Source organism: Staurois parvus, unplaced genomic scaffold (genome assembly GCF_062004578.1).
Source record: "Staurois parvus isolate SC_StPar_1 unplaced genomic scaffold, SC_StPar_1.0 ptg001005l, whole genome shotgun sequence".
NCBI classification, from domain to species: domain Eukaryota; kingdom Metazoa; phylum Chordata; class Amphibia; order Anura; family Ranidae; genus Staurois; species Staurois parvus.
The window spans coordinates 644,263-663,594 of NW_028318801.1; the positions used below are offsets into that span (position 1 = coordinate 644,263).

Here is a 19,332-nt window from a genome sequence, read left to right on the forward strand (position 1 = left end):
GACGCTGAGCCTGGGAAGCGGAAGCAGCAGATCTGTGTGCAGGAGCCGTCCAGGTATGGGGGTGGGGGGTACAGGGGACCCTCAGGGCTCCCCAATATGGATCCGCAAAGGGTTATGGGGAGGGTGCAGGGACTGCATGGGACTGTCTATGACAAGTGGGGGGGAGGGGACAGCTTTCATCTCACTTCGATCAAGGTTAAGCTCATTAAAATTTTACTTTGCCAAGATCACCCAATCATGTGCAAGGAAAATGTAAGAAAAAAAAAAACGTAAAAAAAAAAAAAGTTTTTTTTTCGTGCTTGTATGTGATTGGCTGATTGAAATTCGCGCAGCGTCCTATCATTCGCTAAGTTCAGTAAAAATTTTTTTTTTTTTTTTACTTTTCAAGGTGAATTTTATCTTAGCTCAGTGAATGCGCAGACGCTGCGCGGATTTCAATTGATTTCAGTCACCCAATCACCTGCAAGCTACAAAAAAAAAATGTTTTGATCTTTTCCATAAGCAATTTTTTTTTCCTTTGGTATGTTTTTAATATTTTCCTTCAGAGTTTTTCTACAGTAAACCAACCTCAATGAGGTTCACACCACTGCGACTTCAGGAGCGACATGCGATTTAAAAATCGCATCTGAAGTGGCATCTAATGTAGTTCTATGGCGCTGTCTTAATAGGTGCGATTTCAAGCAGTGAGACTTGAAAAATAGTTCCTGCATTACTTCTTTCACCACTTCAGTGCGATTTAACGCTCAGACTATAGCCCCCGGCCACACTGGGTGTGACTTGGCATCATGCAATTTGCATTGCATGCGACTTGCAAATCACATGCCAAATCGCAACCTTCTGTCCGCAATTAGAGCGGTCATATCAGTGTGGTTCTGACTTGGTCAGAGTCGCACCGATGTCTAAAGTCGTGCATGCACGACTTTTGGTGCGATTTGCATAGATATCTGTATCAGATGTCTTGCAAATCGCACCTCAATTTGCAATGACATCCCAACTTTGAAATCGTGCAACTTACAGTGAAGTCATACGATCATACTGACCGGGGGTAAGTCCTTGTTTACATCGGTGCGACCTGTCATGCGATCTGACAGTTTCAAATTGCGTGACAAGTCGCACCCTATTCGCAATGGAACCGTTACACTCGGTGCGACTCAATCTCCATCAGAGTCGCACCGATTTTGAAAGTAGTTCCTGCACTACTTTTTGCAATTTCAGGTGCGACTTGCGTAGACATCTGCGCATGATGTCGCACAGATGTCTGCCAAGTCTCACCTAACGTTGCACTGACATGCGACTGAAATCGTGCGACTTCAAGCGTAGTCACACAATTTTAAAGTTAGATCCAATGAGAACTACGGTTAAGGTAAATGGCACTGAAATCGCACCTGTTTCTATATCAGTGCTACTTTGATATTGCGCTTTAAATTGGACCAAATTGCACCACTTTGAAATCACATTCGGTGTGAACCAAAGCTTACTAATAAAAACTAGGACCCTGATAGACTATAAGCCCTGGATTACACTGGTGCGACTTGTCTTGCGATTTGAGTTTCAAATCGCATGACAAGTCGCACCCTATTGTCCGCAACTCAGTGCAACTCCAACTCAATTGGAGTCACACCAATTTTGAAAGTAGTTTCTGCACTGCTTTTTGCGATTTCAGGTACAACTTGCATAGACATCTGCGCATGATGTCACACAGATGTCTGCCAAGTCGCACCTGAAGTTGCACTGACATGCGACTTCAAGTGAAGTCGCACTATTTCAAAGTCAAATCCAATGAGAACTACGGCTAAGGTAAATGGCACTGAAATCGCACCTATTTCTCTATCAGCACTACTTTGATGTTGCGCTTTAAATTGGACCAAATCGCAGCACTTTGCAATCACATTTGGTTTGAACCAAAGCTTACTAATAAAAACTAGGACCCTCATAGACTATAAACCCTGGATTACACCAGTGCGACTTGTCATGCGATTTGACAGTTTCAAATTGCATGAAAAGTCGCACCCTATTGTCCGCAGTGGAACTGTTCAAATTAGTGTGATTCCGACTCCATCAGAGTTGCGCCGATTTTGAAAGTAGTTCCTGCACTACTTTTGGCAATTTCAGGTGAAACTTGCATAGACATCTGCGCATGATGTCGCACAGACGTCTGCCAAGTCTCGCCTGAAGTTGCACTGACATGCGACTTTGAAATCATGCGAATTCACTTGATTTCAAAGTCGGATCCAATGTGAACTAGGGCTAAGGTAAATGGCACCGAAATCACGCCTGTGTCTATATCAGCGCTACTTTGATGTTGTGCTTTAAATGGGACCAAATCGCACCACTTTGAAACCACATTTGGTGTAGACCAGGGCTTAATAATGAAAGCTGGGACCCCAGGGGTCTTTTGAAAAGTTCACTCTATATATATATATTATTTTATTTTTTATTTTATTTTTTTCGCTGTTCCAAATTTGTAGCGTGTGTTGTATATGTGTTTGTGTGTGTTTTTTAAATTTTGTATAGAGTAAGGGAGGGTATAATCCCTGTTAGATTTTCTCTCCATTGAAGAGATTTCCCTTCACTTCCTGTCCCGTAGCCAAACAGGAAGTGAGAGGAAATCCCCCTAGAGTGAGGGAATCCCAGGGTGTCACCAGAACTAGTGTCATCCCAAAATTTAGGACTTTCTTTTATATTCACTTTTATTGGTAATGGTAAACAGGACAAATAGAGAGGAGAGGATGATCCTCCCTAACAGGGGCACAGACAGCAGTAAAAACCTGACAGGGGATCTAATCCTTCCCCACTATCCAAAACAAAAAAAAAAGTTTTGCCTTTAGTTATCCTTTAACCACTTGGAAACCGTGCTACAGCCGAACGACGGCTACAACGCGGTTGTCCGGTTCTAGGAGGGCGTCATATGACATCCTCCCAGAATGCACTCTCCCGCGTGTCCCCTACGGACACAGCTGATCATGTGATGTGGTAAAAGGCCAATCACGGCAGCCTATTACCATGTGATTAGCCATGTCCAATGACACAGCAGATCACCGGGTAAATACAGTTGCCGGTTATCGGCTGCACTTTCCTCACGCTGTCACAGGGTGAGGAAAGTACTGCGGATAACTGGCAATAGTCAGATGAGGGATCGGCACTGATCATCTAACCCTAACTCCGAACTTAACTCTAACCCTATATCTAACACTAACTCTATCTCTAACCCTAACATTAGCTCAAACTCTAACCCTAACTCTAACCCTGACTCTAACCCGAACACTAGCCCAAACTCTAACCCAGACTCTAGCACTATCCGAAATTCTAACCCAGACTCTAACCCTAACACTAGCCCAAACTCTAACCCTAACACTAGTCAAAATTCTAACCCTGACTCTAACCCTAACACTAGCCAAAACTCTAACCCTAACACTAGCCCAAACTCTAATCCTGACTCTAACCCTAACACTAGCCCAAACTCTAACCTAGACTCTAACCCTGACTCTAACCCTAACACTAGCCAAAACTCTAACCCTAACACTAGCCCAAACTCTAATCCTGACTCTAACCCTAACACTAGCCCAAACTCTAACCTAGCCTCTAACCCTAACACTAGCCCAAACTCTAACCTAGACTCTAACCCTAACACTAGCCCAAACTCTAACCTAGACTCTAACCCTCACAATAGCCCAAACTCTAACCCTGACTCTAACCCAGACTCTAACCCTGACTCTAACTCTAACACTAGCCCAAACTCTAACCCTGACTCTAACCCTAACACTAACCCAAACTCTTACCTAGACTCTAACCCTGACTCTAACCCTAACACTAGCCCAAACTCTAACCCTGACTCTAACCCTAACACTAGCCCAAACTCTAACCTAGACTCTAATCCTAACACTAGCCCAAACTCTAACCCTGACTTTAACCCTGACTCCAGCCCTAACACTAGCCTAAACTCTAACCCTGACTCCAGCCCTAACACTAGCCTAAACTCTAACCCTGACTCCAGCCCTAACACTAGCCTAAACTCTAACCCTGACTCCAGCCCTAACACTAGCCTAAACTCTAACCCTGACTCCAGCCCTAACACTAGCCTAAACTCTAACCCTGACTTTAGCCCAAACTTTAACCCAGACTCTAACCCTGACACTAGCCCAAACTCTAACCCTGACTCTAACCCTAACACCTTAATCCTAACTCTAACCCTAAATCTAACACTACCTTTAACCCTAGCCATTAGCGCTAACCCAATCCTTAACCATGTGATTTGGTCACATAAGGGTTCCTGCACTACTTTGATGTAACTTTGATGCTAATTGCTAATAAAAAATGCAAAACGAAAAACGCACCAGAAAAACGCATCACCTGCAACCTGCATATATGTGAACCTAACCTAAAGGAAACCTGTGCAGAGTTCAATACCTGGACTATCTGCTAATGCTTTCCTCCACCAGAAAATGCTAGCTGCCTGGTTGTTTCTGGATTTGCTAGTCCACTGACCCTGAAGACCCCACAGCTGGATGCGGTACATTTTTTTTTTCACTTCAAGAATTGATGATTACATGAAGAAGAGTGACGTGTCGGGGCGTGCCCTGGATTCTGTTTTCTTGCATTGCTGACCCTGAATAAGCATGCAGCAAGTGAAGTTAGAACTCCTGATCTGTGTACTGGTTCTGGGCCAGTGACTGATGAAGTATTGAAGTCATTGGATCAGCACGGCAGCTGATAAAACAGCATTTTCAAAAAGAGAGTCTATGGATTTCTCTTGGGACAAGTTTATTCAAAGCCACGAGGCCAGAGCAACGATGAGCGGAGTTTCAGTATGCGCCCAGCAAAAGCAGTGATGAAATGTAGTACTGGGCGGGGAGGGCAAATAAATGAGTCAATTTACCCACATTGTAACTGTGAAGTGCAAAATTACCTGTTGATCCTGCCAGAAATCCTGTGAGCTGATAACTTCCTGTGCTCTCTGCTTATGCTGACTGTTATCAGTTACATCATTCCCTGCTATCTCTGAGGACTACAAGCCCCCCCCCCCCTAATGTATGTAGAGGAGGAGAAGGTGGGCAGTTTCTGTAGTCTGTCCTGTTTCTGTTGCCCTAATACAGTGCAGTGAGTGAGTGTTGTCCATGCCTCCCCCCTCGCCCCAAAACAGGACTGAAAAAGCCTGGAAAAAGAAAATGAATGCAGCCACCACATCTCAGGTCTGGTAAGCTGCAATGTCTATATATTTTTTTTTTTTTTGCCTCCTTTCATACTAGCAGCAGGCTTTGCCACTTTCCATCTTGATAAGTGGTGGATCACTTTTCAGAGGGCAGTGAAAGGAAGATTGCAGGCATTCATGGAATGTAAATGGGGGGGGCTGGCCTATAGAGCCTCTGAGTCCTGACCACAATATGACCCCTTCTCTGGCTATTACATCCAAGCAGCTACTCAGCCTCTGTCTAATCATTGGAGTCTAGCTCCCCCTAGCTACCTAGGAGGGCGCTACAGATAGATAGACAGACATCATTAGATAGGCTGACTGATCGACCGAGGGACCGATCATCAGCTAAACTGACTGATGGATAGATAGATAGATAGATAGATAGATAGATAGATAGATAGATAGATAGATAGATAGATAGATAGATGAAATGATAGAGAGATAGACAGACACACAGACTAATCAACAGACAGACTGATGAATAGATAGACAGACACACAGACAGATCATTAGATAGACTGACTGATCAATAGATAGATAGACAGACAGACAGACAGACAGACAGCTCAATAGAGAGACAGACCAATCAATAGATAGACAGACAGACAGACAGACATACCAATCATCAGCTAAACTGACTGATGAATAGATAGACAGACCAATAGACAGACAGATCATTAGATAGACTGACTGATCAATAGATAGATAGACAGACAGACAGACAGCTCAATAGAGAGACAGACCAGTCAATAGATAGACAGACAGACAGACATACCAATCATCAGCTAAACTAACTGATGAATAGATAGACAGACCAATAGACAGACAGACAGACAGATCATTAGATAGACTGACTGATCGATAGATAGATAGATAGATAGATAGATAGATAGATAGATAGATAGACAGACAGACAGACAGCTCAATAGAGAGACAGACCAATCAATAGATAGACAGACAGACAGACAGACAGACATACCAATCATTAGCTAAACTGACTGATGAATAGATAGACAGACCAATAGACAGACAGACAGACAGATAATTAGATAGACTGACTGATCAATAGATAGATGGACAGACAGACCGACCGATCATTAGATAGACTGACTGATCAATAGATAGATGGACAGACAGACCGATCATTAGATAGACTGACTGATCAATAGATAGACAGACAGGCAGACAGACCAATGAATAGAGAGACAGACCGATCAATAGATAGATAGACAGACACACAGACTAATCAACAGACAGATACTGGGGATTGTTATCAGGGATCCCAGTATTTCGGTCACTGGTGGGTGTTCTGGGTGTATGGATGGATCTGTGATGGAATACATGGACACACATTGTGCTACCTTCTAGTTACACTACATCACTAATTTAGCTCAATGGCTCCACCTACTGGTCTGTATAAAGCAGCAATATCAGTAATGACTCACAATGTAGCAATACACAGGAGTATGACAAATGGTAAACTCTAAGGGTAAGGCCACTGTCACATTTGAACATAGCAGGAACATTTGCATCCCAAACAAGCTTCAGTTTGCAGGGATGTGATGGTGCCATTTCTTCCTATAGGCATCCCAATGCACCTCACTAACGTGCATTTTGGTGCAGGGCAGTTTTAAAAAAGGGGTCATGCACTTCTTTTGCACAATTTTCACGTGTAGGACAGCCCATTGAATGGAATGGACTATCCTGAATGCGACAAGTGAAACCACGCAAAAGCGCGCACTCACCGTCACATCTGTTGTTGAGATTTATTTAGTGTTTACACTGCATTCTATTACCAAAATAAACGTAATGATAGAATTGGCATTTAGGGGCTCATTCCCATGGACGCTCAGCCCCATAGAGCACAAGGAGCCACCTGTTTACTTGTCTTAGCACTGCGCTGTATGCAGGCAGCTCATATATGTGAATGGAGACGCATTGGCTGTACAGACCAGCACATCTGAACTTAACAGGTTCTGGATGGACGGGCTCTGGGACCATACACCTGTTCCTGTGATTGCCAATAGGCCAAGCCACATTTAAGCAATCTGCTGTGGTGCAGTATGGGTTAACTACTTAACATCCGCCCTATAGCAGCTTTACTGCTACAGTGTGGCATTCCTGTGCAAAATCACATATGTGTGTGTGTATATATGATTTTGCACATCTGCCACATGGGGACACATTTGCGCACCTGGGGGATTGCCTCTGCTGTGAAATGTCACAGTACAAACCAATTTTTAAGTCTTTTTTTGTTGTTAGTGCAAAAAATAAAAACCACAGAGGTGATCAAATACCACAGAAAGAAAGCTATATTTGTGAGAAAAAAAGGACGTAAATTTCATTTGGGTGCAATGTTGCATGGCCGTGCAATTGTCAGTTAAAGTAACGCAGTGCCGTATCGCAAAATATTATCTGGTCAGGAAGGGGGGTAAATTCTCTGGAGGGCAAGTGGTTGGAACTATACTCACCTTCAGTCCAGCGTTGCGATGTCCCGGAGCTCCCCGCCAACTGACTTCGGGTGTCAGTTGGCGGCCGCTCTCATTGGTTGGGGCTGAGGTGACGTCACTCTTGAGCATGCGCAGGACTTCAGTCAGTTCGGCATTGTGCAGCTCACTGTGTGTGCAGCTGACTGTACAAGGGGGAACAGGCAGGTGAGCAACTTTAGTGCAGAAGAGAGAAAGTTTGCCTCTTCTGTAATAAAAATCCTGCCTGTTCATTTTTAAAAATTTGTTTATAAATCTCCACTTTAAGCTCCAGTTTACACCAAATGCGACATTGAAATCACGCTACTTCACTTCACACTCCAAAGACATGCTGGTAGGTTAATTGGCTCCTGTCTAAATTGTCCCTAGTATGTGTATGTATGAATGTGAGTTAGGGACCTTAGATTGTACACCCCTTGAGGGTTAGGGACTGATGTGAATGTACAATGTATATGTAAAGTGCTGCGTAAATTGACGGCGCTATATAAGTACCTGAAATAAATAAATGTAAATACAAGTCGCACCTGAAATCAACAAAAAGAATGCAGGAGTCGGAGTCGCTTTGATTTAAATGGTTCCATTGCCGACAATAGGGTGTGACTTGTCATGCGACTTGGAACTGTCAAATCGCATGGCAAGTCACACCGGTGTGAATCTGGGCTAAAGCAGAACTACACTGCATCTGAGCACCACAAGACAAAAACACTAATAATTCATCTTAATGTACAAAGCAAACTCCCCTCTCCATCCATGTCTCCAGACTTTATTGTGCTATGAAATCACTTTGAAAAACATCCCCCCCAGCATTTCTGGCCATCTTGAGTAAGGGCAGATGATTTGTGCAGTATTTACTTCCTGGAATCCATCGGCCCTTAGCTCAGGCATGCAAGCTGGAAGGCGCACTTAGCCAAGAAAGCCCCTCCTCCCCTCCTGAAGACTCCAGGGATGTATGACATCATTTGCCTAGGCTGGAAACCAGGAAATAACTGAAGAAATGGAAAAAAGTTTAAAACAAGTGAATATGATATACTTGTCTATCGATTTACCAATGCTGGCAGCATAAGGATGACAAATAGTCAATGCTGATTGAGAGAGTGAAGTTCCACTTTTAGTTCCGTAACAGATGATTCCTTTAAGTCTGGTTTGCATGTTGCTGATTGGAAGTGTGTTTCTCGAAGGTTATGTTGGCTTTGCAGTTCCCCCCTGACCCCCTATGATGGAGTGCATTAATATGTGACACTTGTAATGGGACCTACATCCCTAATCTCATGCTTTCTTGTCTCCGTTCAGACCCGTCACTATGGATACGGCACTGGCAGAAGACAAGGATCGCCCCCCTGTGCCGGTACACATCACGATCCTTCGAGCACATAATCTGGTAACACTTTTCATAAATAGTACCTAGAGGGAGGGAGGGGCTACCGACTGGGTTAACCCTTCACTGACTCTGTCCCACCGCAGGACTGTAAATTGAAACGTTACCTCTATGAGATAGATAGATAGATAGATAGATAGATAGATAGATAGATAGATAGATAGATACAGTCAGGTCCATAAATATTGGGACATCGACACAATTCTAACATTTTTGGCTCTATACACCACCACAATGGATTTGAAATGAAACAAACAAGATGTGCTTTAACTGCAGACTGTCAGCTTTAATTTGAGGGTATTTACATCCAAATCAGGTGAACGGTGTAGGAATTACAACAGTTTGCATATGTGCCTCCCGCTTGTTAAGGGACCAAAAGTAATGGGACAATTGGTTTCTCAGCTTTTCCATGGCCAGGTGTGTGTTAGTCCCTCATTTTCCCAATTACAATGAGCAGATAAAAGGTCCAGAGTTCATTTCAAGTGTGCTATTTGCATTTGGAATCTGTTGCTGTCAATTCTCAAGATGAGATCCAAAGAGCTGTCACTATCAGTGAAGCAAGCCATCATTAGACTGAAAAAAACAAAACAAACCCATCAGAGAGATAGCAAAAACATTAGGCGTGGCCAAAACAACTGTTTGGAACATTCTTAAAAAGAAGGAACGCACCGGTGAGCTCAGCAACACCAAAAGACCCGGAAGACCATGGAAAACAACTGTGGTGGATGACCAAAGAATTCTTTCCCTGGTGAAGAAAACACCCTTCACAACAGTTGGCCAGATCAAGAACACTCTCCAGGAGGTAGGTGTATGTGTGTCAAAGTCAACAATCAAGAGAAGACTTCACCAGATGAATACAGAGGGTTCACCACAAGATGTAAAGCATTGGTGAGCCTCACAAACAGGAAGGCCAGATTAGAGTTTGCCAAAGGACATCTAAAAAAGCCTTCACAGTTCTGGAACAACATCCTATGGACAGATGAGACCGAGATCAACTTGTACCAGAGTGATGGGAAGAGAAGAGTATGGAGAAGGAAAGGAACTGCTCATGATCCTAAGATACCACCTCATCAGTGAAGCATGGTGGTGGTAGTGTCATGGCGTGGGCATGTATGGCTGCCAATGGAACTGCTTCTCTTTATTGATGATGTGACTGCTGACAAAAGCAGCCGGATGAATTCTGAAGTGTTTCGGGAATATTATCTGCTCATATTCAGCCAAATGCTTCACAACTCATTGGACGCTTCACAGTGCAGATGGACAATGACCCAAAGCAGACTGCAAAAGCAACCAAAGAGTTTTTTAAGGGAAAGAAGTGGAATGTTATGCAATGGCCAAGTCAATCACCTGACCTGAATCCGATTGAGCATGCATTTCACTTGCTGAAGACAAAACTGAAGGGAAAATGCCCCAAGAACAAGCAGAAACTGAAGACCGTTGCAGTAGAGGCCTGGCAGAGCATCACCAGGGATGAAACCCAGCGTCTGGTGATGTCTATGCGTTCCAGACTTCAGGCTGTAATTGACTGCAAAGGATTTGCAACCAAGTATTAAAAAGTGAAAGTTTGATTCATGAATATTATTCTGTCCCATTATTTTTGGTCCCTTAACAAGTGGGAGGCACATATGCAAACTGTTGTAATTCCTACACCGTTCACCTGGTTTGGATGTAAATACCCTCAAATTAAAGCTGACAGTCTGCACTTAAAGCACATCTTGTTCGTTTCATTTCAAATGCATTGTGGTGGTGTATAGAGCCAAAAATGTTAGAATTGTGTTGATGTCCCAATATTTATGGACCTGACTGTAGATAGATAGATAGATAGATAGATAGATAGATAGATAGATAGATAGATAGATAGATAATAGATAGATAGATAGATAGATAGATAGATAGATAGATAGATAGATAGACAGACCGACCAAAAGCATTGGGTCAGCATTCCAAGTCATTGGATTCAGGTGTTCCAATCCCCTCCATGGCCACAGGAGTATAAAATCAAGCCCCCAGGCATGTAGACTGCTTCTACAAACATTGGTGAAAGAATGGGTCGCTCTCAGGAGCTCAGTGACTCCAAGCGTGGTCCCGTGATAGGTGGCCACCTGGGCAATAAGTCCATCCGTGACATTTCCTGGCTACTAAATATTCCACGCTCAACTGTTAGTGGGATTCTAACAAAGTGGAAACAACTGGGAACAGCAACTCAGCCACCACGTGGTAGGCCACGTAACATGACAGGGCGGGGTCAGCGCATGCTGAAGCGCACAGTGCGCAGAAGTCGCCAACTGTCTGCAGAGTCAATAGCTAAAGACCTCCAAACTTGGTGTGGCCTTCAGATGAGCCCAACAACAGTGTGTAGAGAGCTTCATGGAATGGGTTTCCATGGCCGAGCAGCTGCATCCAAGCCTTACATCACCAAGTGCAATGCAAAGCGTCGGATGCTGTGGTGTAAAGCACGCTGCAACTGGACTCTAGAGAAGTTGAGACGTGTTCTCTGGAGTGACCAGTCACACTCCTCTGTCTGGCAATACAATGAACGTGTCTGGGTTTGGCGGATGCCAGGAGAACAGTACTTGCCTGACTGCATTGTGCCAAGTGTAAAGTTTGGTGGAGGGGGGATTATGGTGTGGTAGTGTTTTTCAGGGGTTGGGCTTGGCCCCCTAGTTCCAGTGAAGGGAGCTCTTAAGGCATCGGCATACCAAGACATTTTGGACAATTTCATGCTCCCAATACTTTTGGCAATATAGTGTATATTAACAGTGGAGGGGGTGCAATACTGCAACCTTACCCTGGGCGTTGGACGACCCTGTCCCGGTACTGTCCTCTTGATATCCAGTATGGGTACTTACATCGAGCCAAGCTGGCCCATTGTGAATATGCAGAAAAGTTCATTCCTGCAATTTCGCTTTACTGAACACAGACTTGCAGACACTGACTCCAATAATATACATCCAAGAGGCGCTGGCACTTGTCTGCTCATTCAGAGACCCTACTGGCTATGCCTAGATAGCTTCCTTAAAAACAAGGCTACAGGTCCTACGCCGACTGTTGGCTATTATTGTAAACATCAATTGTATTTACCTTCTGCTTATGCGCTGAATATGCTTTTTACAGAAAGGGGTTAAAAGTGACTCTCCGGTGACTTTCCTGAGGTCAGAGTTCAACAACGTCCTTCTGGGTGACTCTCCGAAACTGGAAGCGACCCCGGACCAAAAGACTGAGTACAATTTCACCACAAACTTTGACCTTGGCGGTGAGAGTCCACATAGTCTGGACAACGTGGCCCACAAACCTTTTATAGGTAAGTTACTCGGCTTATTCTACCTAAAATAAGTCAGAGTTCAAAAGATTTTAACAACTGTACAGAGTTAAAGTGGAACTCTAGGCAAAACATTTTTGTTTACCATTTTAGATAGAGTAATGAAGGGTCGCACCCCTACCAGCTAATTTTTTGCCATCTGTGTCCCATTAGGGATATTTACCTTCACTTCCTGTCCCATAGCCAAAAAAGGAAGTGAGGGGAAATCCCTGCAAATTAGGGGAATCCTTTGGGTACCCCCAGGTCACCACAACTAGTGTCCACATTAGAATATTTCCCCTCTTATTTTAGATTTAAATTACTTTTCTGGAGACAACCCAAATTTTGGGATTTTCTTTTACTTTCAATGATTTTGGTAAACAGCACAAATAGAGAGGGTGAATCTTCCTAACGGGGGCACGATGAGCAATAAAAATTGTCAGGTGTTCTAATCTCTCTGCACTCTATCCAAAACGAAAAAAAAATGTTTTACCTTTAGTTCACAGGTGAGTTGAACCAGCTCCCGAGTGCGCTGTAGCCAAAAGACGGCTACAGTGCGGTCAGCTAGTTCTGGGAGGGTGTCCATGGATGTCCACCCAGAACCACACCCCCTCGCCATGCGTGACCTGTGATTGCTGCATCCTTCAGACATAGCTGATCACGTGTCCAAGGAAAGGGCCAATCAGATCCGCCTTTTACCATGTGACCAGCTGTATCCAATCACAAGTGATCACAGTGTAAATAAGAAATGCTGGTTATCGTCAGTCACACTGACAGCCCGTGAGGAGAGGAGTGCCTTTAAGCAGCATTGCTCGGGGGGGACATCTACACTGATGATCAATGTAGCCCCATCAATGCTCATCAGTGCAGCCAATAGTGCCCATCAGTGCCGGCTATCAGTGCCCATCTATGCTGGCCTTCAGTGCCTCCTCAGTGATGCCTGTCAGTGCCCATCAGTGCCACCTATCTGTGCTCATCAGCGCCGGGATGTCTATTCTATTGGAAAGCTTTCCTTTTATTTGCTGTTGCGTCTCCAGGACAAGAAGTAAAGAGAAATGTAACTAGGTGGACACTGGCAGCAATAAATAATATGGCAAGGCTTTCCTATTCTATTGAAGAAAAAAAAAGGCCAGTGATCAGGATGAGCACAGACAAGTTGAGAAAAAAAACAATCCACAGGAGTTGATCTGGCACTCACTGATTGTCCAGCAGTCTACTTAAACTCTTTCTTGATTAGGACAGGGGTGCATAGCAAATACCTAAAATGCAATGCTGACAACTGGCAGGTGGTGACAGCTCACGTTTGATTGTTACATAATTCTTTCTGATTGTTAATACTCACTTCCTCCGCTTGCAGTCACTGTCATTGAGATCCTGCCCAAGGAGAAGAAGCAGAAAGAGGAGAAGACAGCTGTTCTGGGACAGGTGGCTGTGGATCTGCTTCCTCTGCTACAAGGTGGGGAATGTGTATATTTCTCCATTTAAATTGTCTACTACTTACTTTTTTATGACTTACAAACTTCACCTAGCCACAGGAAGGTAAAAACTTAAAATGTTACTAAACCCCAGACCCTGCATTCACTATATCTGCTCTCCCCGGAGCCCGCATTCACTATATCTGCTCTCCCCAGACCCTGAATTCACTATATCTGGTCTCCCCGGACCCCGCATTCACTATATCTGCTCTCCCCAGACCCTGAATTCACTATATCTGGTCTCCCAGGACCCCGCATTCACTATATCTGCTCTCCCTTGACCCTGCATTCACTATATCCGGTCTCCCTGGACCCTGCATTCACTATATCCGGTCTCCCCGAACCCTGCATTCACTATATCTGGTCTCCCCAGACCCTGCATTCACTATATCCGCTCTCCCAGGACTCTGCATTCACTATATCCGCTCTCCCCGGACCCTGCATTCACTATATCTGGTCTCCCCGGACCCTGCATTCACTATATCTGGTCTCCCTGGACCCTGCATTCACTATATCTGGTCTCCCAGGACCCCGCATTCACTATATCTGATCTCCCCGAACCCTGCATTCACTATATCCGGTCTCCCACTGTACACAAAACATGGAAATGCAATTATTTTAGTAAATATAAACTGTTAAATACCTTTTCTCATCAGATATATAGCAGTCTTGTGACTTCTATCAGTGTCCAGCAGAGCACTGGTTAAAGCTTGTAGGAGTTTTAATTCTGCTCTGACTGTCCTATGAGGCTGCATAACCCCTGACCCTCTGTCTGGACAGCACTGATTGGCCCTGTGCTGATCACATGCACCCTCCCAAAGGAAAAAAAACCTCTCTAGCCATTTACACTAAACTGAGCATGTGCAGAATGACTCCTAGAGCTCTGTACTATCAGATGGATTGGGGACAGTAGAAGGGGAGGATCAGAGAAGACAGCATCAGACAGCCTTTTTACACAATGCAGAGGATTAACCCCTTAGGTTCCACAGTGAGTATAACAAGCATTAACCCTGTTCCTTCACGTCTGCAAAGTTATTTGATGGCAATACTAATTGGACAACTTTAGGGTGCAGTGCTACTGATCCATGGCATGTGACAGTGTTCAGGCCTGCTGATTGGCCAATCACACCTGAGAACTGGCAAAAAAGAGGAGGTCCCATACCTGGAGTCCCTATTCTACTATTGACTGCATGGGAGCATGGCTGGGTAGGTTTACATGACTGGAGAGTGAGCAGACATGGCAATTTGTGGCAAGTGGCCATACACACGTATTACAATCAAACTGCTCAGTCTAATCCAGTGGTCTCCAAACTGTGGCTCGGGGGCCGGATGTGGCCCTTTGCTTGCCTTTATCCGGCCCTTGGGGCTCTATTCCTCCCACTGACACCAATGATGAGGCGCTATTGCTTCCACTGACACCAACAATGGGGCAGGATTCCTTCCACTGATACCAGGGGTAGGCAACCTGCAGCTTTCTAGTTGTTGTGGTACTACATTTCCCATGAGGCATTGCAACATTACAAAACTGACAGTTACAGCTATGACTTCCAGAGGCATGATGGAACTTGTAGTCCTGCGGCTCTCAGGTTGCCTACCCCTGACTGATACCAATGATGGGGCACTATTTCTCCCACTGACACCAATGATTGGACACTATTCCTTCTAATAACAATGATGGAGCACTATTCCTCCCACTGACACCAACAATGGGGAAGGATTCCTTCCACTGATACCAGCGATGGGGTACTATTTCTCCCACTGACACCAGTGATGGGCAATCTTCCTCCCACTGATACTAATAATGGGGCACTATTCCTGCCCCTATCACCACTGATGGGGCACTATTTCTCCCTCTGACACCAGTGATGGGGCACTATTCCTCCCACTGATACCAATGATGGGGCATTATTTCTCCCACTGACACCAACAATGGGGCAGGATTTCGTCCACTGATACCAGCAATAGGGCACTATTTCTCCCACTGACACCAATGATGGGCAATATTCCTCCCGCTGATACCAGCGATGGGCCACTATTTCTCCCTCTGACACCAGTGATGGGGCACTATTCCTCCCACTGACACCAACAATGGGGCAGGATTCCTTCCACTGATACCAGGGGTAGGCAACCTGCGGCTCACTAGCTGTTGTGGTACTACATTTCCCATGACGCATTGCAGCATTACAAAACTGACAGAGCTATGACTTTCAGAGGCATGATGGAACTTGTAGTCCTGTGGCTCTCAGGTTGCCTACCCTTGACTGATACCAATGATGGGGCACTATTCCTCCCACTGACACCAATGATGGGGCACTATTCCTCCCACTGACACCAATGATGGTGCACTATTCCTCCCACTGATACCAATGATGGGGCACTATTCCTCCCACTGATACCAATGATGGGGCACTATTCCTCCCACTGATACCAATGATGGGACACTATTCCTCCCACTGATACCAATGATGGGACACTATTCCTCCCACTGATACCAATGATGGGGCACTATTCGTCCCACTGATACCAATGATGGGGCACTATTCCTCCCACTGATACCAATGATGGGGCACTATTCCTCCCACTGATACCAATGATGGGGCACTATTCCTCCCACTGATACCAATAATGAGGCACTAGTCCTCCCACTGATACCAATGATGGGGCACTATTCCTCCCACTGATACCAATGATGGGGCACTATTCCTCCCACTGATACCAATGATGGGACACTATTTCTCCCACTGATACCAATGATGGGGCACTATTCCCCCCACTGATACCAATGATGGGGCACTATTCCCCCCACTGATACCAATGATGGGGCACTATTCCTCCCACTGATACCAATGATGGGGCACTATTCCTCCCACTGATACCAATGATGGGGCACTATTCCTCCCACTGATACCAATAATGAGGCACTATTCCTCCCACTGATACCAATGATGGGGCACTATTCCTTCCACTGATACCAATGATGGGACACTATTCCTCCCACTAATACCAATAATGAGGCACTATTCCTCCCACTGATACCAATGATGGGACACTATTCCTCCCACTAATACCAATAATGAGGCACTATTCCTCCCACTGATACCAATGATGGGACACTATTCCTCCCACTGATACCAATGATGGAGCACTATTCCTCCCACTAATACCAATGATGGGGCACTATTCCTCCCACTAATACCAATGATGGGGCACTATTCCTCCCACTGATACCAACGATGGGGCACTATTCCTCCCACTGATACCAATGATGGGGCACTATTCCTCCCACTGATACCAATGATGGGGCACTATTCCTCCCACTGATACCAATGATGGGGCACTATTCCTCCCACTGATACCAATGATGGGACACTATTCCTCCCACTGATACCAATGATGGGGCACTATTCCTCCCACTGACACCAATGATGGGACACTATTCCTCCCACTGATACCAATGATGGAGCACTATTCCTCCCACTGATACCAATGATTGGGCTCTATTCCTCCCATTGATACCAATGATGGGACACTATTCCTCCCACTGATACCAATGATGGGACACTATTCCTCCCACTGATACCAATGATAGGGCACTATTCCTCCCACTGATACCAATGATGGGGCTCTATTCCTCCCACTGATACCAATGATGGGGTACTATTCCTCCCACTGATACCAATGATGGGGCACTATTCCCCCCACTGATACCAATGATGGGTCACTATTCCTCCCACTGATACCAATGATGGGGCGCTGTTCCTCCCACTGACACCAAAGATAAGGCATTGTTTACTCTCACTGGACTTCAGGGACTTTTCTACTCCCCCTGGCCCTAGTCCGCCCCCCCCCCCCCCCCTAAAGTTTGAAGGACAGTGATATTTTACCAAAAGCTTCCTAAACTGTTCATTTATTTATTAATGTAACTTCATTTATCTCCAGTCACACCACATCGTTGTTGCGAGATCGTCAGGAGATTGTAGAGTAGAACTGTAACATGAGTGAGGAGCTTTACGGAGAAAGAGAGAAAAGAGATATCAATGAAGGGAGAAAAACGAAAAAAAAGTTCTTGTCTTTTTCTACTATAAATCTTGACTGCATAAACCTGTTTTTTAGGTGAATGTAATTTTAACGTGACGGTGCCACTGTATCCAGCAACTGGCTCTCCTCTGGAAAACGTTCACCCTGATGCCAAGGTATTTATACCACATTGAATGTCCAACTGGTTTACTTTGTGTTTATTGAATTCATTTTAACCACTTCAGCCCCCAGCCTATTCTTCTGATACTTTGATACCTCTCTCCTACATGTGAAAATCAGCATTTTATGCTAGAAAATTACTTAGAAACCCCAAAAACATATTTTTTTAAGCAGAGGCCTTAGGGAATAAAATGTTGCATTGCACATACTCAGTGTAGTGTGTATGGCTAGAAAGGTTTTTTTTTTTGGGAGGTGCATGTGATCGGCACAGGGCCAATCAGCGCTGTCAACACATAGAGTCGGAGGTTATGCAGCCTCATAGGACAGTCAGAGCAGAATGAAAACTCCTCCTGCAAGCTTTAACCACTGCTCGGCTGGACACTGATAGAAGTCATAAAATTGCTATACATTGTTGATGAGAAAAGGTATTTAGCAGTTTATATTTACTAATATAATTGTATTTCCATGTTCTGTGTATGGTGGGAGACCAGATATAGTGAATGCAGGGACTGGGGAGACCAGATATAGTGAATGCAGGGTACGGGGAGACCAGATATAGCGAATGCAGGGTCTGGGGAGACCAGATATAATGAATGTGAGGTCCGGGGAGAACGGATATAGCGAATGCAGGGTCTGGGGAGACCAGATATAATGAATGCGGGGTCCGGGGAGAGCGGATATAGTGAATGCAGGGTCCAGGGAGACCAGATATAGTGAATGCAGGGTCCAGAGAGAGCAGATATAGTGAATGCAGGGTCCTGGAAGACCAGATATAGTGAATGCAGGGTCCAGGGAGAGCGGATATAGTGAATGCAGGGTCCAGGGAGAGCGGATATAGTGAATGCAGGGTCCAGGGAGAGCGGATATAGTGAATGCAGGGTCCAGGGAGAGCGGATATAGTGAATGCAGGGTCCTGGAAGACCAGATATAGTGAATGCGGGGTCCGGAGTTTAGTAACACTTTAAGCTAGTAGAGATCCTGCTATTGCCCGTCTACAAGTCAGTGGTTGTACATCCATGATCTAGAGTTCGTATCTTGTTATACTAGAAAACCTGCTGTGACAAAATATGAAGGCTGATATTGCTGACCCTTATTTTTGAAAATGAGAGCTGCTTGGCTGTCATTTTGATCCTTTGAATTTCTTACTTTTTGTGACCTAAAAAAGTAGAGACTTTTATGCTTTTATTCACTGCATTCTTGTTCTGCGGCAGTGATTATGAAGTACTAAAGCAGCGTTAGGGCAACAAGAAGTCTCAGAAAAGTGTTTTCTGTATTAACCAAATCTGGCAGTGGCAATTGCTGCCCCTGGG

General features: G+C 44.8%; 1 protein-coding gene across 1 annotated transcript in view; it reads left to right on the top strand.

Annotated features, from left to right (window-relative positions):
• CFAP70 (cilia and flagella associated protein 70) overlaps positions 1–19,332 on the top strand; it is a 71,749-nt gene continuing 52,417 nt past the window's right edge. The window contains exons 1-5 of the mRNA XM_089657500.1: positions 1–53; positions 8,968–9,055; positions 12,167–12,353; positions 13,708–13,806; positions 17,939–18,018. Of these exons, the coding sequence (XP_089513626.1) occupies positions 8,978–9,055; positions 12,167–12,353; positions 13,708–13,806; positions 17,939–18,018 (444 nt within the window). The 5' untranslated portion in view covers positions 1–53; positions 8,968–8,977. The remainder of the gene's footprint in view (positions 54–8,967; positions 9,056–12,166; positions 12,354–13,707; positions 13,807–17,938; positions 18,019–19,332) is intronic.